Source organism: Anolis carolinensis, chromosome 2, assembly GCF_035594765.1.
Source record: "Anolis carolinensis isolate JA03-04 chromosome 2, rAnoCar3.1.pri, whole genome shotgun sequence".
Taxonomy (NCBI): domain Eukaryota; kingdom Metazoa; phylum Chordata; class Lepidosauria; order Squamata; family Dactyloidae; genus Anolis; species Anolis carolinensis.
In genome coordinates this window covers 281,271,270-281,294,182 of record NC_085842.1, presented here as the reverse complement: position 1 = coordinate 281,294,182, position 22,913 = coordinate 281,271,270, and the positions used below count along the sequence as shown (strand labels likewise).

General features: G+C 40.1%; 2 protein-coding genes across 20 annotated transcripts in view; both read right to left on the bottom strand.

The window, feature by feature from the left end:
- The window catches only part of LOC134295913 (uncharacterized), a 66,643-nt gene extending 54,351 nt beyond the window's left edge, over positions 1-12,292 (bottom strand). The window contains exons 1-2 of the mRNA XM_062969414.1: positions 12,218-12,292; positions 3,763-4,024 (exon numbers count right to left, since the gene is read on the bottom strand). Of these exons, the coding sequence (XP_062825484.1) occupies positions 3,763-4,024; positions 12,218-12,292 (337 nt within the window). The remainder of the gene's footprint in view (positions 1-3,762; positions 4,025-12,217) is intronic.
- A 4,809-nt stretch (positions 12,293-17,101) lies between these two features.
- The window catches only part of mef2c (myocyte enhancer factor 2C), a 216,946-nt gene continuing 211,134 nt past the window's right edge, over positions 17,102-22,913 (bottom strand). For 16 of the 19 annotated variants that reach the window (XM_016990935.2, XM_062972269.1, XM_016990934.2 and 13 more), the window contains one exon: positions 17,102-22,382. In XM_016990935.2, coding sequence (XP_016846424.1) covers positions 22,061-22,382 — 322 coding nt within the window. In that variant the 3' untranslated portion in view covers positions 17,102-22,060. The remainder of the gene's footprint in view (positions 22,383-22,913) is intronic. The other 3 variants (XM_062972268.1, XM_016990939.2, XM_016990940.2) reach the window with 1 other exon arrangement.

Below are 22,913 nucleotides of genomic sequence, written 5' to 3'. Positions count from 1 at the left end.
CGCCCAAGAACATTGCCAAGCTCTGATTAGGATGTTGATGGGAAAAGCTCTGGATGTTCCAGTTGTGGCTAATGGAGCAGCTTTGAGGGCAGAGGAGTGAGCAGTGATCTCAGGAACTGGAATAGCTAGAGATGAAAGAGTCCATAAGGATAATTCATGTACTGAACAGGAGCAGATGTCAACAGAGACAGCTTGTCTGGCTGTTGGGATGCCAAGTTTGTAGCATGAATCACTGGGGCACACTTGTCACATAGTCTGGCTTGTGAAGTTCTGTTGCATCTGGTTAGATTGTTTGTTAGAGAGAGGTGACATTTTGCTGGAGGCAATGTTTACTGAAGAAGAAAAATACTGCCAAGGCTGGAATCTAAAGCTCACATTTTCAGCTGCCCTGTAAAATTAGGTTGCTAAGAAAGGAATTTTCATAGAGAAAGAGACAGAGGCAGAAACAGAGAGTGAGAGCGAGATCTCATTTATACACTCAAATAGTGAATGTGAGATTCACATAGAAGCCAAAATGATTTTCTTATGTATTGTGATACATGTTTCTATTACAAGAAGGTGCTGATAGCTAACTGACAAACCAGCACAAAACGTAATGAAACCAAAATACTTGGACTGAGAACATTTTAATCCTAATGATTCCCACTGTGAATGCTAACTCAAATGCGAGCGACTGATTTAATGGAGTTCTGGATTACACACTGTGTGTCATTGGTGGACAAAGGCTTCAGACTTGCAGGATTTGCCTTATTTATTTTTACTAGAAGCTTGAGATCTTCTAACCAGAACCTGATGCAAAAAATATACATTTAGACATTTTGTAAAATAAAAAGGTCCAAGAATTAGTTGTTAGTACCAGAACTAATGTAGTTCACTGTTCTAGGGATTTACATCAGTGATATTATATAAGTCAAGTATAGCAGTCACTTGGTTGCTAGTGCTTTTACCATACTAAATAATAGGGCTGTATAAAAACCGTAAGAGGGTTGTAAATCGTAAGTGTTTTGTTAAACACTTACGACCGGATTTACGATCCCCAGAGCCACCCCTCATTGAACACAAATGAATCAAAACACCCACCTCTGAGTTTTTGTAAAAAAAGTTCAATTAGTTTGTATGCCCTCTCGCTCTGTTCGACTCCCCCCCCCACATTCCTTGTGCCCTCATGATGGTGGCTGCTCTCCCTCCATCCCTCTCTCTTCCACTCTCCGTTGGCCTCCCCCTCGAGGTGAACTACATACCTGGCAGAGGCCACAAAGACCACATGGAAAACTGCAAGCAATCCCTGCCTTGATGAAAAGGCCTTCTATGCCAGCACTACTTCTCGTGAGACAGCCTTGCATGGCTTGCCCTAGCTCTGGCACAAGGCAGGGCCTTCTTGCAGCCCCGGTGGGGCTCTTCTTCCAATGGGTGCACAGCTTGCCCCAGCCTCCGCACAGGATAAGACCTGTCTGCAGAAGGCTAGGCAGTTAATGGAGCAAGCAAGTCCTACCCTGCACCTGGAGGAAGAGGAGGCCCCACCAAGGGCCACAGGTCCCGTTTAGGATGGCAGGTACTCCCAGACCATAGGCCTTCAGTGGGCCTTCTCCCCATCAGACATGCGGTTCGCATAAAGCCCAGTGCAGGATAAGGCCTGCTCATGTTAGGCCGGCCATGAATGGAGAAGAATTGCCCCAAGTCTTGGTGTAGCATTAACTTGGCTCTTGTAGGATTTTAAAATAACATAATGAAAAAATAGCCATTTTTTTTGCAACTCAGTAATAGAAATGACAGGTACCCCTTACGAATTTTTCAAAACACTTTAGAATCAAAATAGGGATTGCACACATTTTGTAATACAAATGAAGCATATTTTTGGCTTCATGCACACCTCTATGAAATAACACTATGTAACAAAATTTGAAAGAATTTCTGTTCCTGGTTTGAAAGTGTTATTTTCTGTTTAATTGTGTAGTATTACAGTAGAGTCTCACATATCCAAGCCTCACTTATCCAAGCCTCTGGATAATCCAAGCCATTTTTGTCGTCAATGTTTTTAATATATCGTAATATTTTGGTGCTAAATTCGTAAATACAGTAATTACAACATAACATTACTGCATATTGAACTACTTTTTTGTCAAATTTGTTGTATAACATGAAGTTTTGGTGCTTAATTTGTAAAATCATAACCTAATTTGATGTCTAATAGGCTTTTCCTTAATCCCTTCTTATTATCTAAGATATTCGCTTATCCAAGCTTCTGCCGGCCCGTTTAGCTTGGATTAGTGAGACTCTACTGTACTTTGAAAGTAGTTGATATACTCCAGAAACCTCATTTTTGTGGCTGCCACAAACTATGTTGAACTGATTGAGACTCCATGAGATAAAAACTATTGAAAAACTATAAAACTATAAAAACTATTGAAAAACTATGCAAAATGTGCTGCAGAATGTCTCCCAAAAACAATGATTTTGCAATTTAACAGACTCTTTCCATGTTTTTATAACAGAACCAATTAGAAACGAACATTTATAACCCAGGAGCAAAAATTGTGTAATTAGGAGTCAGAAAACTGCTTTTTTTTTCCGTGTCAGGAGCGACTTGAGAAACTGCAAGTTGCTTCTGGTGTGAGAGAATTGGCTGTCTGCAAGGATGTTGCTCAGGGGATGACTGGATATTTGATGTTTTACCATCCTGTGGGAGGCTCTCATGTCCCTGCATGGGGAGCTGGAGCTGACAGAGGGAGCTCACCTGCTGTTCCTGGATTTGAATTGCTGACCAGTCCTGATGGCACAAGGGTTGTTGATCTTAAAATTATCCAAAGATCTAGCTGTAGATCCACATTTAATGTTTTGCTCTGTAAGCTGGAGCCCTTTTACAGCACATAGCTATAACATTATAATTTCACATTAACAGCCATGGCTGCATTCTATGGGAGTGTTAGTTACGATTATCAGCCAGAGAGCTCAAATGCCTAATTCCTTTACAAATCTGAGAATCCAATAGGATGTTGCCAAGACAATTAAAATGGAATACAGAATTACGTATACACATTTGCTGGTGTTAGGGGCATGGGTGCACTGTGAAAGTTAAAATCTGGCAATAATGAAATTGCTGTTTTTTTAACTTGAGAGAACACATCTCTAGTAATTTCTAGATTTCCTAGCATGATTATATTATCAGCTTCCACTGGACACTGGCCATAGAATTGCTTTGGAGAACCTAGAGATTCCAAAAGACGTGCCATTTCTAAAAATCTCTAGTTTCTCCAGCATGACTGGAGAAACTACAGCACACTCCAACACACATAAGGGACAAGAGAAAACATAGCCTGTGAATAAACAAGTTGGCAAAAGTCTAAACTGCAAGTGTGTAGGGACAACTGTTTCTCTTCTTTTCTGAGCATTCTCTCTTAATGTTTTGAATTTTCTGAAAAGGAACAAACTAGCCCTCTCCCCAAAGCAGGGCTGCACAAAATGAAACCTTCCTGATGTTGCTGAGCTGCATCCCAATCATCGCAAACCATCATACTACTTTTTTTTGGAATAATGATAGGTTTTGATTAAGCCGATTGATGAAAACAACACAATTTATTGGGGATGGGGGTGGTAAAATGCTTTGTAAATTGAGGGTCCCTGATATTTGAGATTGCAAATAATTTAGGACAACTTGTTTTTAAAAGCATGCTCTTGAGGTCTGCAGAATCTTGGTATCACATCAAGTCCAAAATAAGTATATACACAGAGGTGGTCCACCGACGAGGCCATTTAGGCAGTCACCTGTGGCGCAATCATTCTGGGGGCGCAGTTGAGGCCCCCGGGAGGATGGAGACACCCCCCGCTTCCTTCTTCGGGCCTTGCGGGCTTTCTTCAGGCCTTCTTTGGGCTGCCCGGCCCACCGGAAAGCCTGACGCGGGCTCCGGAAGGCCCGACGCAGGCTCCGGAAGCCTGTGTTAGACCTTCTGATGGGCCAGACAGGCCTTCCGGAGCCCGCGCTGGGCCTTCCGGAGCCTGCGTCGTGCACTCTGGAGCCTGCTTCCGTCTGTTGGAAGCAAGGCAAGTGGGATTTATTTGTCTGTGGAATAATGTCCAGGGTGGTAGAAAGAGCTCTTCTCTGTTGGGAGGCAGGTGTGGATGTTGTAATTAATCACCTTGATTAGCATTGAAGCCAGGCTTCAAGGCCTGGCTTCCTCTTGCCTGAGAGAATCTTTTTTTGGGAGGTGTTAGCTGTCCCTGATTGCTTCCTGTCTGGATTTCCCCGGTTTTCAGAGTGTTGTTCTTTATTTAGGCTTTTCCTTAATCCCTCCTTATTATCCAACATTTTCGCTTATCTAATGCTTTTATTTTTCAGTGATTGGTTTTCTTTGGGGGGGGGGGATTTCTGTTCGCCTATACTTGAAAATTACCTTGGACCTGCTCTGTTTATACATATTTATGAAATCCACCTTTATGAATATCTCATTATTCCCACCACCATATCTGGTGCATGCACACACAATCCCATTGAGATGCTGTGTGTGTGTGTGTGTGTGTGTGTGTGTGTGTGTGTGTGTGTATGTGTATGGGGAGGCACATTACAGGCTGAGATCTTCCACATGCTTTGCTAATATTAAAAAAATGCATGTTTGTGTGCATGTTTTAAATTGTGTCAAAGCATCAAAACATTTCCTCCACTGATTAAAATCTGTCCAGGCTGTGTATTTCCTATGCCTTTTTTTGCAGAAGCAGCTACAATTTGTCAATCTGTGTTATGATTCCAGAGCATGAACTACACCCACCCTGTGGACACTCTGAAAAGTGCAGATTGAGACTGAAGTAGGATTCAACACTGAAGTTTAACTGGCATATGTTGGTAACAGCATAAGGAAAGAAGAACTAGAGAAAGTGAAGCAAGTCTCAATGGTTCTCATTAAGTTCTATGGGACATATTAAAGAGAACAGAGATTGGAAAACAACGGAGAGGACTTGCTTGAAGGTTATAGGTGTGCTATTAAAGGTTGACGGATTCTTGTACAGAATGGTCTAACAAAGCAATTTAGCATAAAATGTTCTTCGGTTTCCAACTTGATTTAAAAAACAGGACATTTCCATGTGTTTTAAAAAATCTATTATGGAAGAAAAAAAATCTGGCAATGATTGCTAGAAAAGCCAGCACTGCTAATAATTAAAGTGCAGTAGTGACCTCAAGCATCAGAATCTGGATGACATGAAAAGGCATCACCTTACTTAGTTTGCAATCAATACTTTTACTGTTAGGGATGGACATTTGTGGGTTTTCCTGTGTGACAAAATTTATTGGCTGGCATGGGTATTACACAATTTGATTTGAGTGAGGGGGCACCATTTGTCTCAGGCAACAGAACTAGTTCAACCACTTCTGTATGCAGCACACACCAAAACCTATTTGCTTTCAGGGAAATGGTGTTGTTTGTTCATATTAGCATTTACTGCCTGTTTTTCAAGTCCAGGCATAAGAAATGGTTGAGATTTTTTCACCTTTGATATCATACCCTCCTACTATCCCAATGTCACAGAGACAGTATCAATTGATCCTCTGCCATCCTACTTTTCAGATGCTGTCAAAATGTCTATTTCTCTTTCTTTTTCAGTCTTTGTCCTCAGATTAATTCAGTTGCTACAACCTAAGTTCAAAGTGCACAAAAATGTGCTCAGTTCAGGATGGGGAAGGAAAGATGGAGGCAGAAGTTTGTCCTTCCCAGTAGCTTAAAGGTAAAGGTTTTCCCATGACATGAAGTCCAGTCGTGCCTGACTCTGGAGGTTGGAGTTCATCTCCATTTCTAAGCCGAAGAGCCAGTGTTTTCCATAGACACCTCCAAGGTCACGTGGCCAGCATGTCTGCATGGAGTGCTGTTACCTTCCTGCCAGAGTGGTACCTATTGATCTACTCACATTTGCATCTTTTGGAACTGCTAGGTTGGCAGAAGCTAGGGCTAACAGCGTGTGCTCACTCCGCTCCCTGGATTCAAATCTGCGACCTTTCAGTCTGCAAGTTCAGCAGCTCACACTTTAACATGCTGTGCCACCGGGGGTTACCTTCCCAGTAGACTCAGGCAAAAGCAAAATGCAGTGTCCTTTGCTTGGACTCATGTGCTCTAGTCTTCCAAGTAAAACACTTGAAGTTATGCATTTGCAAGTTTGTCTTCCAGGACACCCATTGACCTTCAAACAACCCCCAACTTTGGCCATTTTTGTTAGCTGAAGAAATATTTGTAATAGTCTTTTAGAGTTCAAAATACTGTTTTGAGGAGACTGCTCAAAAGCAACAGCCTGAATACCAAACATCATCTCAGTCTTGAGGAAAGCAACAAACTCTAGGCTTATCTAGGTTCCCCACATTTTTGTCATTTCCCTAATTGGATGATACTTTTTTTTTTAACAAAACCCCCACAAATAGAAAGTTATCTTTAAAATGCCTCTGTATCCAATAAAACCAGGCATCAAGGAACCTAGTAGTACCTCCTTGGTTCTATGAAGGCCAATGTGATATGTATTTACTCCTTTGGAAGCGTGCTTAGGAGTTCTTTTAAGACCACGAATAAAGGAAATGAACCCTGCTGTTGGCTTTTGGTGCTCAGTCATGTGTGCATAACTGCTGTGCGAACCCATCCACCATCTCCTTATCAGAGCCATGCAAATATGGGATGATCTGCCTTCTGAGATAGAGAAGGGATTATTTAAAATGGTGGAGATGCGGCAAGCACAGTGAGAGCAGCAGTTGTGAGTGCAGTCGATGTTCTGCCTCATGGGAGCTGAACCCAGGAGGGTGAGGGCAGAATGGGCTTATCAAGACGATTACCAAGCTAGAGTTTTCCTGGCAAATCTATCAAAACAGAAAGGTTATTAATGTAACTGCACACTGAGAAAAGCACATGATTATATTCAGAGCTGGCACAGCATTACAGCAATGCTAAACTTGGGAACTGGAGATAATACAAACAGTGGGATAATGTCACAACACACATCCCAGCCTTCTCCCACACTGACAGGTAAGCTACTCCAGGAGAAGAAAAGGAGTTCCCGCTGTTCCTCCACAGCCACAGAGATGGGATTGCTAAAGGAGCAGGCAAATTGAAGGATGCTCTCCCCAAGAGAATGTTCTATGGTTAGTAGAAGCACAGGATAATTTTGAAGGACACTCCCTAAAGCCATGTTCCCACAAGGATATTCCTAAAAAGCAGGCATCAGTATTGGTCCATATCAACAAAACAGCTTTAGCAAGTTTCAGCTTCAGGAGAAAAATGTCTTTTGGAAAGCTAATGGGACCTAACTGCCTCTTTAACAACAGCAGGAGATGCAGTAATAGAGGTAATAATGTCACTACTACTACAGGCTGAATATCCTTTATCCAAAATGGTTTGAATCAGAAGTGTTTTTGGGACACACACACACACACAAGCTTGGGTTCCAGTCGTTGCCTGGGTTATTTGAAAAAGTCAAGTTTTTAATTGTCAAAATGCATACGGTTTTGGGTGAACTACAACTCACATCACGTCAGGTGAACCCTGAGAAACTCCCTCAGTACTTAAAGTTTGTTACGTTGGTAAAGTTTGCTCTCTAGATCCATCATCGGTGGAATTCAGTGTGCTCTCTGGCTGCAGGGTAAACTACAGCTCCCACTATGGTGGGTCAGTCCCCCCAGGGCCAGCCCTAGATAATTGTTAAGTGTAAGCAAGCAGTATTTTTGCCCCCCCCCCCTCCCGAAGGAAGGAAGGAAGGAAGGAAGGAAGGAAGGAAGGAAGGAAGGAAAGAAAGAAAGAAAGAAAGAAAGAAAGAAAGAAAGAAAGAAAGAAAGAAAGAAAGGGGAGAAGCCAGTCAAGTGGAGGAACAGAGGAAGGAAGGAAGGAAGGAAGGAAGGAAGGAAGGAAGGAAGGAAGGAAGGAAGGAAGGAAGGAAGGAAGGAAGGAAGGAGGGAAAGGAGAGAAGCCAGATAAGCGAAGGAAAAGAGGGAGCAAAGGCAGGAGAGAGGAAGGGAGGCATGTCGAAGAGAAGGAAGGAGAGAGGAGGGAAGAAGGAAGGAGGGAGGGAGGGAAAAGAAAGGGGAGGGAAAGGGAAAGGGAAAGGAAGGAACCAGGAAAGGGAAGGAAAGGAGGAAATAGGGAGCGAGGGAGAAGGAGGGAATAACGGAAGGAGAGCCCCTTGCCCTCCAACCTGGGAGTGGGGCCCCTATCCGTGGAGTGTGCCCTTCCTTCCTTTCCTCCCCCCAATAGACATTCTTGCACTTCCAAGACATGCTGCCAGCTGGGAATCCACGTGTATCTCTGAAGCTGGGCTCCACAGCTCTCTTTATCCATGAAGGGCAGCCCCTCTTGCTCCGTCCTCCCTCCCTTTGAAGCTCCTAGCTCTGTGGGGCCCCAAGGCAGGGCTGGGCTTGTGGGAGAGGAGAGGCTGCCTCTGCCTTCCAAAGACGGGCAAGAGGCTTCTTGGGCCCGAGCTGGTCTCCTTCCTCCTTCAGCAGCGTCTCTCAGTCTGGCAGCCCCGGGACTTTGGGGAAACATGGAGCGATGCGCTCTGGTCTCCTCCCTCCCTCAGCAGCGTCTCTCAGGCTGGCAGTTTGCAATATGATGTTTAGTGCCTCTTCCTTTTCTGAACCAAGCTTGGACATTTGGCATTTCTCACTCTATATGCAATGAAAATCTTTCTTGTGCATTCTTGAGCATTACTTTGATGGCATAGGAGTTAGGTGCAATAGATCAATGATTTTTGCAATACATTATGTAACACTTTGGCAAGATTAGAGTGTACATTGAATGTCTCCAGATTGTAGTCCATTGTTTTGTTTTCCATATTTGTTGGCATATTTTAATAGGAATAAATTCTGTTTTTATAGCTTGAAAGAGTTTTATTGGTATGCCATCTATTTCAGGTTGTTTCTCCCAAGTGCTCTGAAAATCTGTTCCACTCCACTTTCTAACATTATGGGCTCATCTTCACACTACACCTTCCTAGTGTTATATTTCTCTTTGACTGCCATGATAGCATCCTAGGACTTGTAGCGGGTGAATTTTCTAATTCTAAATGCCCCTCTATAAATGATTTGCCCATTTCAAGGACAAATTTCAGAATTCAATAGGATAGAACTATCACAGTGGTAGTGTAACCACCACTTAATAATAAAGTAGTATGAAAGGTAAGTGAAAGGAAATAAATTTGCGATATTTCTTGGATGGAAATGCTTTGGATCATTATTGACTCTTCATACTTAGAAAAGTTTCTTTTTTAGATTTCAGTTCCACTGATTAGAGAATTTTGGAATGTGAGGCCTGTAATATTAACATTTCGACATTCTGGTCCTTGCATAATATTGCAAAAACTTGATTGTGCATGATTTCTTCTGAATCTCAGCTTCTGAACATTTCAGTGTGTTCATTTACATCTGGTTGCAGAACCCCCCATTATCTTTTCTCCTCATTTTCTTTAGTGCCCCCACCTCCCAATTCTCTAATTAGATGACACGTCCGCAAGCATAGTAATCAGCGAGAATGGTAAGCCCAAGAAATGAGCAGGCATTGTGATAAAACAGAAGACTGATGGTCATTAAAGCCCAGCTGAGCAGCTCCTCCCAGTACAGAAAACAATAGGTCATATCAGATGCAATATAATGTGATAGTAGGACTGAAATCAAAGGGGTTTGCCAGGGCCATGTGTTCCCATTATGCCCTCAAATAAATAAATAAATAATAACAAAGACATTCAAGTGTAAAAGAATTAGATGATTCTGCTAATGCGTAGCAGTGCAGGAAATCTGGATACACAAAAAGCAGCTGTAATGAAGTTGTTACCTAACCATCTCATGTGCTGCAAAAGCTGGTGTAGATCTGTCAGAACACAATGATGAAAGATTAAAGTGAATTGAGTTGTTCTTTCTGAAACTATGTAACATCATGCATTGATTTTGTGTCAAGCATCTACATCTTTTTTATAATGGTGTGTGGGAGAGAAGAGGGCCCTTCTGGGATGTTGAAAAGTCTTGAGAGCTGCACTTTGTATGTGTCAGGACTTTTTTTTTTTAAAAAAAACAAAAACCAAATACGATTCAATTGATGCAGCTTCTGTTTTGGTCAATTTCCTGTGAATTCATGGATTAAATGTGACATTTTGAACCCAAGACTGAATAAGTTTATTTCCTGATTTTGGGGAATTTTCAATACAAGTATAGGTTAACATTCATATTTATTTCTGTTGATTCTCTTCCTCTTGTACTTTTGAGTGGTCCTACTCACAATTTGTGAATGGAGGTGTAACTGTCACCAAAAAAAATTCTGTCATGACAGTTCCCAGCAGGAGAGGAAGCCCTGCCCATATCACAAACTTCAAGGAAAGAAGGAAGGAAGGACAAAATCCTGAGAATGAATGACACCTGACTAGATGTGGAGGTGAGAACAATGACTATGAAGAAAAATCATAATAGTCTGATAATTACGAGGAAGATTGGCTTTCTGGAGGATTCCAGAGAGAAGGAAAATATACCAAAAATGTGCTTGTATGTGTGATAAGCGTATCCGTTATTAATAAGTCCCAACTTGAGTAGGCTTATTGCATTGTGTCCCCCACCCCCCACTTACCATTTAAAATGTTATTTTCTTCCGCAATTGTCTTGCAGGCATTACATGTTTATTCACAGTGGTACAAATGTTTTCCCTCCCACCCACCTCTCTCCCATCTTCTCTGTTGGTTTCTCATTTTCTGGATAGGATACATTACTACTTCAAAAATTTAAATCTTCCAGGATGACAACACTAAGTTGATCGCTCTGCCAAATGTTGCTTGTAGATATTTCTAAGAGTAGCAGCAGAAATGAGAAATGACAACTATACGACTCAATGACAGACCTCATTTGGACTTGAAATGCGCCTTGAATGTATGTATATTTATATGTATAATTATGTAGGTTTTTAATGTATGCTCTTAATTTAATGTAATTTTAATGTAAATGGATTTTTAAATGTGATGTAAATTGTTTAGGTGTTTATGTTTTTATATTGTAAGCTGCCCTGAGTCCCCTGATGGGTGAGAAGGGCGGGGTAGAAATGATGTAATAAATAAATAATAAATAATATATAATTATTCTTATAATTATTCCTGCTTCAAACTCATTTGAAGCCCTCGATTCAAATTGTGCCTCTTTGTCTTTTTAAAATAAAGTTCAAAAATGGTTCCCACAGTCCTTTTCATAATAAAAGTCACTTTGACTTTTTCCCCTGAGTATCATTGTCAGTTTGTCAATTTCTGCCATTTTAAAGGTTTTTATAATGCACTCTTCAGCTGTTGGTGTTTTAGTCTTTTTCCAATATTGTCTGTATAACATTCTTGCTCCAATTAACATCTATTGTAATGTTCTGGCATTAATTAATTTCACTTGTTCATTTTGTATTCCTAATAAGAATAGTTCAGGGCCTAACTGGATTGTAGTTTTGATATTGCATCAACTGTTGAATGATAACTCAACAAACAGATGAATCACATTAAGTCCATCAATCTATTCTGTTTGGGACTCCCAATAGAATTTATGCAATTGTGTTCTGTGTTTGCCATTGTTTGGGAAGAAATATTGAGAAATTTTAGCTATGATAAGATGATCTGTGCTTCAACAGCAATATTCTTGGCCTCGGCGGCAAAATTGAGATAAAAATCTGGCTGACTCAAAAAATGGCATCCATTCCCATTTCCACATACAAATGCTGATTAAACAAGCATATGAGCCTTGTTTCAACAATGGTGACAGGGCAACATTTTGCATTTTAACTGAAATGCAGCAGGCTGCTTTAGAAGATGCAGAGCAGACTGTGTGCCATGAAGTTTTCTTCTCCATCAGCTTGCTGCCACTCCATAGAATCTGGCATCCAAGACTTCTGCTACAGTTTTCTGAATTGTGAGACCAGTCCTGATGGTGATAATAACATGACTGATGGTGGATCCAAGTAAGGTTTCTGGAATTTTACCAATTATGCACTTTTTGTGATTTTGGACTTTTGGTAGGGACCAGTAGTCCAGAAAAAAAGGAGGAGATACGCCTTCACTACCAAAAGGGGTCCAGATCCATTGATTTGGATATTCTTAGGTGATTGTTTTGTTCATATCCAGACAGACAGCCTGCATGCTCTTTACAAGGGGGACTTGAGGTGAACTTCCAGGCTCTATTTCAGGGAAGCTGTTGTATTTATATGGGTAATAATTTGAAGTTGGTTAAGGGCTTGGAGTAAGAAGTGATGGATACCATTTGCGAGGAAGTGTCAGAAGAACATTTCTTGCCACCACTGGTGCCCAATTTAAGAGTGTCATTATATAGCATGGTGCTCCAGGAAAAATTAGAATTATATACCACCAAAGGGCCAGTCTGTGGTGTAATCCCACATGAAATGTGCAAGATCCATTACAAATCTTTTGCTACTTTAGTTAAGAAAGTTTGAAGACACTGGAATGTGGCATTAGGGTGAAAATGGGACAGGGGTAGTGCATTACCTAATTTTTTTTTATTCATAGGAGAATATGGGACAGATCAACTGTTGGATTATTTTAGGGAATTGGCTGAGGAGCTGGGAGTTTCTTTGGCCTCTGAAAAGACCAAAGATTCTGCCCAGCAATGGCTGTTGAAATTGGCATTGAAATTGATACTGTCAACCAGTTCTGTAGATTGCTGAGGGATAAGATACAGGATTTGAGAAGTAGAGTGTTGCCTTTTATAACATCTTGGAAAGCAATACTTAGGGAATTCTAAGAACTCATAAGGCCTTTAAAGTTTGTTGGTAAAGTGGTAGCACCTGGCAGGTCCTTTCTATGGCTCTCCAATGGTACTGCTGGGAAGTGAGCAGGTCCCGTCATAGGATTCAATTTATAAAGTTGATTAGGGAAGCTTTAGATGTGTGGCTGGCATTTTAGGGACACTTAATGGAGTCATCTTCTAGTGAAAGGAGAACAGCTCAGGAATGCATTGTAAATCACATCAGATGCAGCCAGCTGTGAGCTTCTGTATGTGTTTCTGAGGGAGGTAGTTGAAGAATGGATAGAAGCAGGGATCATAATGGATTTAACCTTTGAAGAATTGTTTCCTGTATTAGTAAGAATATGGGTGAAGGAGTGGGAACCTTTGATGTCTACTTTTGTTGCGAGACTATGGCCACTGTGCAGATCATCAATTCCTTCCTAAGTGCCCCTAGAGTTATGAGATTGGCCAGGATGTTTATCTTCCACTGCCTATGATATACCCCATTTCTTCCATTCTAAGACACACTTTTCCCCATATAAAAATCTCTAAAAATGGGGTGCATCTTAGAATCACAGGTATTTTTCTTATATGTGAAGATTTTTTCTGTTTGTGGCACTGAAATTAGTGTTCGTTTTACAACCAATCACATCTTAGAATTGAAGAAATATGGTAATATACTCTTCATGGCTTTCTACGTGACTAGAGTATATAATGGCATAGTGGATGCTCTTTCCCATACACAAATGGAGCATTTCGGATCACTGGCATCAGAGGTAGCAGTTACACCAGGTCCAATGCCAGTAGACCTGTGGAGACGTGGAAGAATGAAGTAGTAAAGATAGCCAGTTTATCCATAGCTCCAAGCACCAAGAAAGACTATATCAGTGCAGAAAGGGAGTTTTTAAGTGTGTATGAGAACCTAGGTGACATCAGGCTGGTGTCAGCCACACATTTGCTTCTACATTATATGTCCCTCCTTGATAAGGGGCTACCTACACAGTCCATTAGGGCCAATCTGCTGGCCATTGCCTTTTGGTTGAAAGTACAGTGTGCTGTGAATATCATTGGTGATTTCCAGATACGAAATATCTTAGAAGGTTGGATAGATAATGAGGTTCAGTGGTTGGTGCACAGTAGTTTTTAAACACTCATGTCCTTAAAGTTTAGGGTCGAGTATGGTTAGAGATCTGCATGTTAACATACAAAATTCTATTGTTTCACACAGCAGCTTTAAATGTATGTTCAGTGCATCATGACTAAGTGAACTGCTGGCAGGTGGTAGACCATTGGAATGTAGGGAGCTCAAGATGGAGATGTGAGAATGTATTTTAGATATTTGGTCATCAGAGATGGATCAAAGGAGGATGGACTTCAACTGTTAATGTAAAAATGACCACACTCGGCTTTGTAGCATTATGTTTAAGTTGGAGGACTTATAACCCACTATTATGTCACACTAATGTCTCATCTTTGCTGATATATCAGTTCTAGTTATCATTTCCAGGACCCTAGTGCCATTTGTCTTAGGGGGGTTGAACTATGGAGGAAGCTGATAGGAAAACCACTTTGCTCACTTGCTCCCCTCCTTTCATCTCCCAAGAAAGAAATAATAAATAGGATAAAGTTACATAAAGTGGCCCATTTTACATGACAATGTTACATATGTGGTTTTGTTAAGTATCAGGCTGGGCGGTGATGAACCAGTTGAAAACAGAATGAGTGTGTAGGTGAAGGCAAATAGAAACCAGCTATTTCTTGCTGTGCCCTATCCCCTTAGGGAGGTGTGGAGAAAGGAGAGAGAAAATGAAAGATAAAACATGAAAAAGAATCATTCCATTGAATAGGCCTTTCAGACTAGTGCTATTAAAAGTTGTGATGCTTGGTCTAGTGCTGGTACCGAAGTCCTTGGCTGCTAGTTCAGAGCACATTTCAAGGAGTTTCAGCTAAATGGGTACAAATCTGATACCTGACCCTCGCACACTATTTAGAACATCAAGTCCATAGATGGGCAAAATGCAGCCTTTGTGTGTGACCCTGCAGCCTATTTTATGGTTTCTGAAGAACCCCACAAGTTCCCTAAAGCTCCCCCACCCCCAATTTTTTGGGGCAATTCTTAGATGAAAAATGACAAAAATCAAAACCAAGATCACATCCCTACCCCCTACGCCCAAATTTATGCAATTGCACAAAAATCCCTCCCTCAACCTTCTGAATTCTCCAAAACCCCAACACTTCTTAAATACATTGTTTTCTTGTTCTTTTGCCCTTAAAATGGTGACACAGGAGGTGACAGAATGTCACATCAGCTGACCATTTTGAAATGGAAACTGGTGAGAAAATGATATACTTTAGAATACTTGAAGGGTTGGAAGTGGCAAAATGGCCCACATCATCATCCATCATTGCTTTAGCCCAAGACTGCCAGATTGGGACATTGAGCTACAGAACTCCCAACAGGAAATGATATTGCGATGACATGAATGGATTCAATTGAGTTTGCTACCAAAACCATTCCATTCTGGGCTGCCATTGACATATGAAGCCCTAAACAGCTTGGAACCAGTTTACCTGAAGAACCAGTTCATCCCATATATGCCTGCCAAGACCCTGACATCATCTTCAGTAGTCCACTCCAGTTGCTTCCACCAAGTAATTCACATAAGCTGGATAAGTAATAAGTCTTTTGTGACAGTAGAATTCCAACACAAGAATACTCTCCCTAGAAAATCTCACCTTTGGGGACACTTCAATACTGGCAAATAAATTTTCTATTTTTCTCTTTTAAAGCTCTCTTAAATTTTTTAAAATCTGTTAATTGCTTAGGACACTTACCCTAAATTTCCCCATCTGAATCTCTGCTGCTTGAATTTTGTTTTTTTTTATGGTTGATATATTTTTTTGATACCATAAGCTCCCCTGAGAACTTTTTAAATGGGTAGTATGTTAAATTTTTTACAAAACTAGAAACACTGTATCTTGCAGGAAAGTAAGACATTGTTATATCTTATTCACACTGTTCTAGCTTTGCTAAGATTCAGTCGTGCATCCAGATCAATCCTTGGGCCTGAGTTACAGAAGTGTTGCCAGTATCTGATATCTTTCCTACAGTACAGCAAAAAAGATGAAAGATTTTGAACACATGTAAGGAGGTTCACATCTTAAGAAATTATGTGAATCTCCTTAAATTGATAGAAATGAAGATAAATGGCTTTTTGAGCTTGGAAATGTCACTTTTTTTGGGCTACACTTTCTAGAAACCCTTAACCTTCGTGACTACTGATCATGCTGGCTTGGAGTCTCTAGGAGTTGTAGTCCCAAAAAAGTAACTTTTCTATGTTTTGCAATACTTTTTCTCTCTCTTGATATTCTATATACCTCAAAGTTACAGGCAGGTTTTTAGATCTGCCATGACTAACATGAATGTAGAGCAGTGGTACTCAACCTGTGGGTCCCCAGATGTTTTGGCCTTCAACTCCCAGAAATCCCATCAGCTGGTAAGCTGGCTGAAATTTCTGGGAGTTGTAGACCAAAACACCTGGGGACCCATGGGTTGAGAATCACTGATATAGAGGGATGGTTAAAGCTGATGAGCAGCTTATTATTTTACTTTTACTTTAAAGAAATGCACCAGAGACACTGTGTCACTGAGAAAGCCAGTAACTTTACTGATTCGGCTGCAAAATACAAATTATACTTTATGTCCAACAGGAGATACATTTGAAATTTTCTCGTTTTGTTTTATATTCACTACAAGCAGCTGAATTAAGTCCCTTGAGATATACAGATGTGATTTTTAAGTTAGTTTATAATGTCTTGTCATCTAGTGGCGACAAAGTCCAGCTTTTGCCGCTGTGAGCCTCTAAAGTGAAATATTTCTTGCAAAATGCTTGTATGCCCCCATTTACAGGATGAGATTTTAATTATAACAGATTTTATTAAAACAAATTGCCCTGGAATTTATTCTGGAAATAAATCATCTGAAGCAATCCAAGTTGAATGTTTTATGATTTAAGTCAGGACTGCATTATTGGCTCTTCAGAAGACCACAATCCTGTGAGTTTTGTTTGTCATTAAGATGACCTCTTTGAATCAAATTGAGGTATGGATTAGCCCGAGGTACAAAAACGGGTTGCAACACAGTAACTCCCTGGTTACATTCATAATTAAGCCAATAATTTGATGCAGAAACTATGGAATTCAATTCTTGGATTGCTCCACATCTTTGGTTAAAATATATTCACAAGAGCCTGTCATTAGTTTGATAGTGAAGCATTCTCAACCAACGCTAATGTTCGATCAGTCCTTCAAGGGATGTTAGAATGGCAGGAAATGGAGGCCACAGAAGTGAGGACGGTCACTGCAGATGGCATAAAATGGGAGCAGATGAGAGTATGCTGTGTTTAAGCAACAGCCTTTATTGAGGTTTCAAGTGGCTTTTTGGGAAACAAAGACAAAGCATTTGCCTTCTGGGGAAAGGAGAAGAGAAAGAAAACAAAACCACATTGTTGTGTCTACTAGGAAGATGGGTAGATAGGCTATGACAAAGGCAAACAATCCAAAGGGGTTATTGACATTCTTGAAAACAGCATAGCAGTTGTTTTATTCTTTTTGTTAAGCTTTGCCTGAAAAAAAGCTCAGAGAAACGGCAGATTATCTTTATAGTAATCATTAAAAAAATTTAAATTCCACTTCTGGGGAAAATAGAAACCATTTGGTTACAAAAAAAAGTTTGAAAAACACTGATTTTGTTTTTAATATATATAAAAGCTTCACTGGGAAAGGCATCAATGCATACAACATACAAATTTGTGCAGATTGTTTATTTCAGCTTTCCCTCCCCGCATTGCGCCCTCCAGATGCCTTAGAACAGAACTCACACTCACTCCCACCAGCACAGGGATGATGGGGATTGTAGTCAAGAATATCTGGAGGGCTCTGGGTAATGGAAGGAAGTCTGGCAGGTATCATATCATTGTCACCAGCAATTATTTATTTCTTCTTTATTAGGTTTAATAACCTCACAAACAAGCCCTTTCCAAAAAAAAAGGTCAGCTTAGTGCCCTCAAGGATGGGAAGAGATACCCCTCAAGGTGTATCTTGTTTTTTTCACCAACTTTGCACGGCTTGGGTTGAATAAAATCTTCATACTCTTTCAGGGCGCTGCCCCAAACTGCTTAAATATAAAGGAATCACACAATAAGCCCCAAAAAGTAGCTTTGCAAATGCAACAGTTGGTTAAGGTACGGATAAAAGGAACATGAAAGACAGCTAAAGGTTCTAGAAAGCGACATCACAATTAAAAGTTGTGCTTCTTTATTCATTAACCCCATTTACAATTATGAATTAACTCCCCTGACCTCCTTGCACCTGCACCTTAGTAGCAGAGGGGATGGGGACATGGGTGTTCATTTTTACATGATTCAATTTTGTGGCTGTATTTAAAAAATGAAGGTCATAACTGCAAGAGATTTCCTATTCTCATTATATGAGCTTGCTTCCATCGCACCTCCTTGTGTGTAGGTACAATGTGGTATCTAACATTATGTTTCTGCTCCCCTTCAGAAGCTCAAGGGTGTGTTTTTCCTTGTACTGAGGCATGTGTAAGGTGACTAGTCATATGGCTATTCTTCAAAGTCAGATCACTGATTCTACCAGCTTCATTGACAGCTTCCTTTGAAAAATCCTGATAAGCCAAACATTCGTTCTCTCTTTTCTTTAAAAAATGACAAGGTACAATTGTGACATATTGCATATTTAAGACACATCAAAGTTGTCAAATGGAGAAGGTGGGTACTGGTAAATGTAAACTAAATTAGCTGCAGGCCCCATTCTCACTTTTAATGTGTGCGTATCTTTTTTCAGTTACCTACAGGAGGGATGCCTGATTAAAGCAATTTTTTTTTTATCACAAATAAGTGCGATATGACCTGGTCTCAGCACACTCCTAAGATATTCTGTGCCAGACAATAAATACTTAGGATGGGTCCAAGTGATTGCTAGAGTCAGCATCACATCACAAAACCCTAAGCTATAAGTAGGGTAGGAAGCAAATATGCAAGTACAAATGTATATTTGCAGATAGTATCGTGTAATAACACTAAAATGGGAATCATGGCAACTTTTACCTATATTTCTCATGCTTATTTCTGATGGTCCTTAAGAATGAACAGGATCTAATAACTATTAGTGGCAAATGGAACCCACCAAACATAACCTTTTACATTTCTCTGTTGAACATAGGGTGCATATTGAAATTTGTACAATGCCAGATAAATGGGCTGGAAAAAATTCACAATGTGATTCTTGCACTGGTTCTGGGATATTATAGTGGACTAACCAGCAGACAATCCTATACAGTACTCAGGGTTTTGGAAAGTTACATGTTTGGATTACAGCTCTCAAAATTTCCACTGGCTCTACCGATTGGTATATCCTCAGCATTATAATTCAACAGGTATCATTTCCAAGTTTTTCCTCAAACCTCTCAACTATTCTCTATTCTATTCACTGGCAATGGAAGGTAGAGCAATGTTGGGAACAGCATCTACAAGAGCTGTTGGCTGATTTCACTGAAACATTCAAAATTACTCAAATATCACGTCATATTTCTGACCCTTCCTCCTTCCTAAGCAATAAAATGTATTGCATCACTTCCAGACCTTCACAGGATACTCAGGTCAGCAGGACTGGGGCCTAAGATGTCTTCTCAATGTGCGATTTCTGGTTTCAAGTGCTCAAGGTTGTTATTGAGACAGGAGTGCCTCTCACTCTGTGCTGAGAAAGCATAGACCATGTCCACACAGCTGCAAGCAGGAAAAGGGCATCTCACCACCCTTCTTAGGGACCTTTGCCTTCAAAATTCAGTAATAATAAGTCAAGAGGGGAAAGAGGTCTTTGAAACAAACAGCTTTTGATGCAGTGCTGTTCTATAATTACTAAACACATTCTGTGGTAGAATATGTACTGAACTGAGTAGAGATATTTTTGTAGAAAACTGACTTAATAGGCAGCCATTGGAAATGGAGTGACAGTGCATGGAGAGCAGTTGTTTAATCTAATCCTTGTGGGTCATTTTTCTTATCTACCTTATTTACGTTGATGTTTTTCCCTATGTGTGGAAAAATATAGATTCAAAAGTAGTACAGAATAGTTGTTGTCTAATGGTTATCTGCAATCTGTGGGTTTACTTTGTTGCAGCAGTTATCCATAAAACCCTGAGATCCATGAAGATATTAATGATCTCATGGAGAAACTGTCAGAAACCAATTGCAACACACAGACATCCTTTGTAACTAGATGCTACGAAGTGGCACAATTATACTCTCCTTTAGTGGAATGTGGAGTAGTAGGACTGTAATTCACCACATTTTGAAAATAGCATCTGACTACGTAAAGGTCTCAAGTCAAACCCAGTATTTTTCAGTGGAAAGGTTTGCTCTATTCAGCTCTGTGTGCTTCAGCAGCAAACTGGTGAGTGACCCAAACTGGAATCCTGTGCCCACTTACCTGAGAATAAGTCTCACTGAACTCAATGAGACTTACCTCTGAATAAACATGTATGTGATTGTGCTGGAAGTGATCTACATGCAAGCGTGAATCAGCTCTCAGACATAAGGAACCCAAAATTTACAGTCACCCTGAGCTTTAGAACACATAGTTTTGACACTACATGCAATTCTTGTCCCTATTACTTTGTCTGAATTATCAACTATGGCCTCTATTCAGAACTAGCTCACCTTCACATCTGAAATAATGAATAGTTTTGGGGTAGAAGCGTTTTGGTTTGGGGATTTCTATTTTGTGGAACCTTCTCACTAGATTTTCACCTTCAAGGATGATCCCATACACATCCATATTTTGGGGAATGTGGGATTTTTCCAATTTATCTTAAAAAATCAGAGAAAGATGCCACTTTTGTTACATTGATAGATGGAAGAACAAGCTGAGTTAAGTTGTGATCTAAATGGCAAAAAACCACAAGATACGCAAGACATCAATTATGTAAGAAAAGGGCCTTAGATATAGTCAAATGGGCAAACTGCTTATAATGGAGGTGATCAGTATCTATAATGTATCTCAAAATTGATTGCAAATATGTTAGGATTATGTGGGCTGCTATGGGAAGGGAAAATTCTAATCTTTTGCAGATTAGCCTTCAACAGCTGATTGATTCTGTAAAATGTAGATTAGAAGAAGAAAACAAAAGGAAAAATAGTTACTTAAATGTGCAACTGCACAAATATAATTCCCCCACTATTAAGATAACAAAAACTTCTGCTATTACCATAATTATTATATATATTAGAAAGCTATACACAAGCATGTTAATTTCACAGATTTTTTAAAAGATTCTTAATATTTTATATAATTAGAAATACACATTTCAAAAACAAAACTTCTGCAAAGAGAAAACAGTTATCTTGTTAGCAAAGCATGGAGTTCTTCATGGCTTAGGGTAGTGCTTTCTATACAAAAAAAGTCCCCTTTGTTTCTTTCAGGGCTGTTTAAAATATTGGCGAAGCTTATAAAGGGGAAAAAATCCACATTTTGGCTTAAGTAGACTACAAAAAGCCACACTGCTTTGCAAACTCTGTCTTACTTTTTGATATGAAAATAAGGAAAAATGTAATTTACATATTTTTATACTTTTATTTAATAAGTGATGCAGACCCAGAATTTTTTAAAAAATTAAATAGGTTTACCTTAAAACTTTTTTTTTACAAGTATGGTTCTCTTTTAAATGTTTTGGTGCCATTTAACTGAGTGCCATACTCCAACGATATGCCAACACATTTACGAGAATTTCAGGTGCAATAGGTGACCTAGATTCTTTTATTCTTTTCCTCCTCCTTCTTGGTCACTCAATTTCTGGGTCTCCCAAAAATGTCTGTACATTTTTCTATATGTTGCATAACAGCTGCTTTCTCTCTCAGTAAAGATCTGCCGCATGGGGCAAATGTTTCCTTTTATTTTATTTTATTATTTTTTTTGTCTATTTACATGTAAATAACGTTGAACCTGCAACATGACACTACCTATTGTAACATACATTTCGCAAAAGAGCACAACAGTGAAAAGAAGTTTAACCTTAAAACCTATTTTTGTACAAGTGTTCTGTTGTACAACTCAAGTGCGAAGCTTATCTCAGCCACTGCTGTTTATCTTTAATATGGTATCACTGAGGCAATTTAAAAGTACTTTTACAAAACGGAGTACCTGACTTTTTTCCCCACACACACAGCACATAGAATGCATATTGACCCTTCCCCCCCTCCCTATTCCCCGTTATGGTATAACACACACACACGCACACACACTGCAAGGAAAAAAACCTCTAATAAGCTAATAATGTTATCATGTCGCCCATCCTTCAGAGAGCCGCATGCGCTTCACAGAGGGACTTTCCCGTTCGTCCGGCGAGGGTCTGGTGAGTCCAATGGGGGAGTGGAAGTCGTTCCGGTGATCCTCTCTGTCGCTCCCATCGTAGGAACTACTACAGCTGCTCAAGCTGTCAACAGGGGATCTTCCCGCCTCGTGGCGCGTGTGCTGTGGGTATCTCGAGGGAGTGGTGGTACGGTCTCTAGGAGGAGAAACAGGTTCTGACTTGATGTTGAGGCTTTGAGTAGAAGGCAGGGAGAGATTTGTATTCTGAGATAAATGAGTGCTAGTGCAAGCTCTGTAGGAGGAAAGGGAAACCCAGTTACCGTCTGAGGAGGCAGAGCCCCTCGGAAATGCACACGTACACAAAACAGCAGCTACAAGATTTAAAAACTGACCTCAGAGCATGACAAGACAGGGAAGAGGAGTCTCCATTGGGGAGACATGTTAGCAGATTACACTTATTAAGGCAGTGTTTTGTAAAGTTTGGAAATATTACTTTTGCGGGGACTATCACTCCCCAAATCCCTGCTGACTACATGGTTGTCAAGCATTATGTATACAGGATTTTGTGAGTAGTAGTCTAAATAGCTCTGGATTCTTTTTCATTTGATAAAAGACCAAAGGATTATAGACAAGGTGAATTTCTCCTCAAATGGACAACCAGAACAAAATGGTATCCATATTATTGTGATTTTCAAACTGGATTGTTTTTTTTTTTTTAAATGATTGATTACACATATGTGTATATATACACACATAAATGTGTGTCTGAAAGGGGAGCACTATTATTCCATGTGCTAGTTAAGATTTGTTTAATTTCAGGATA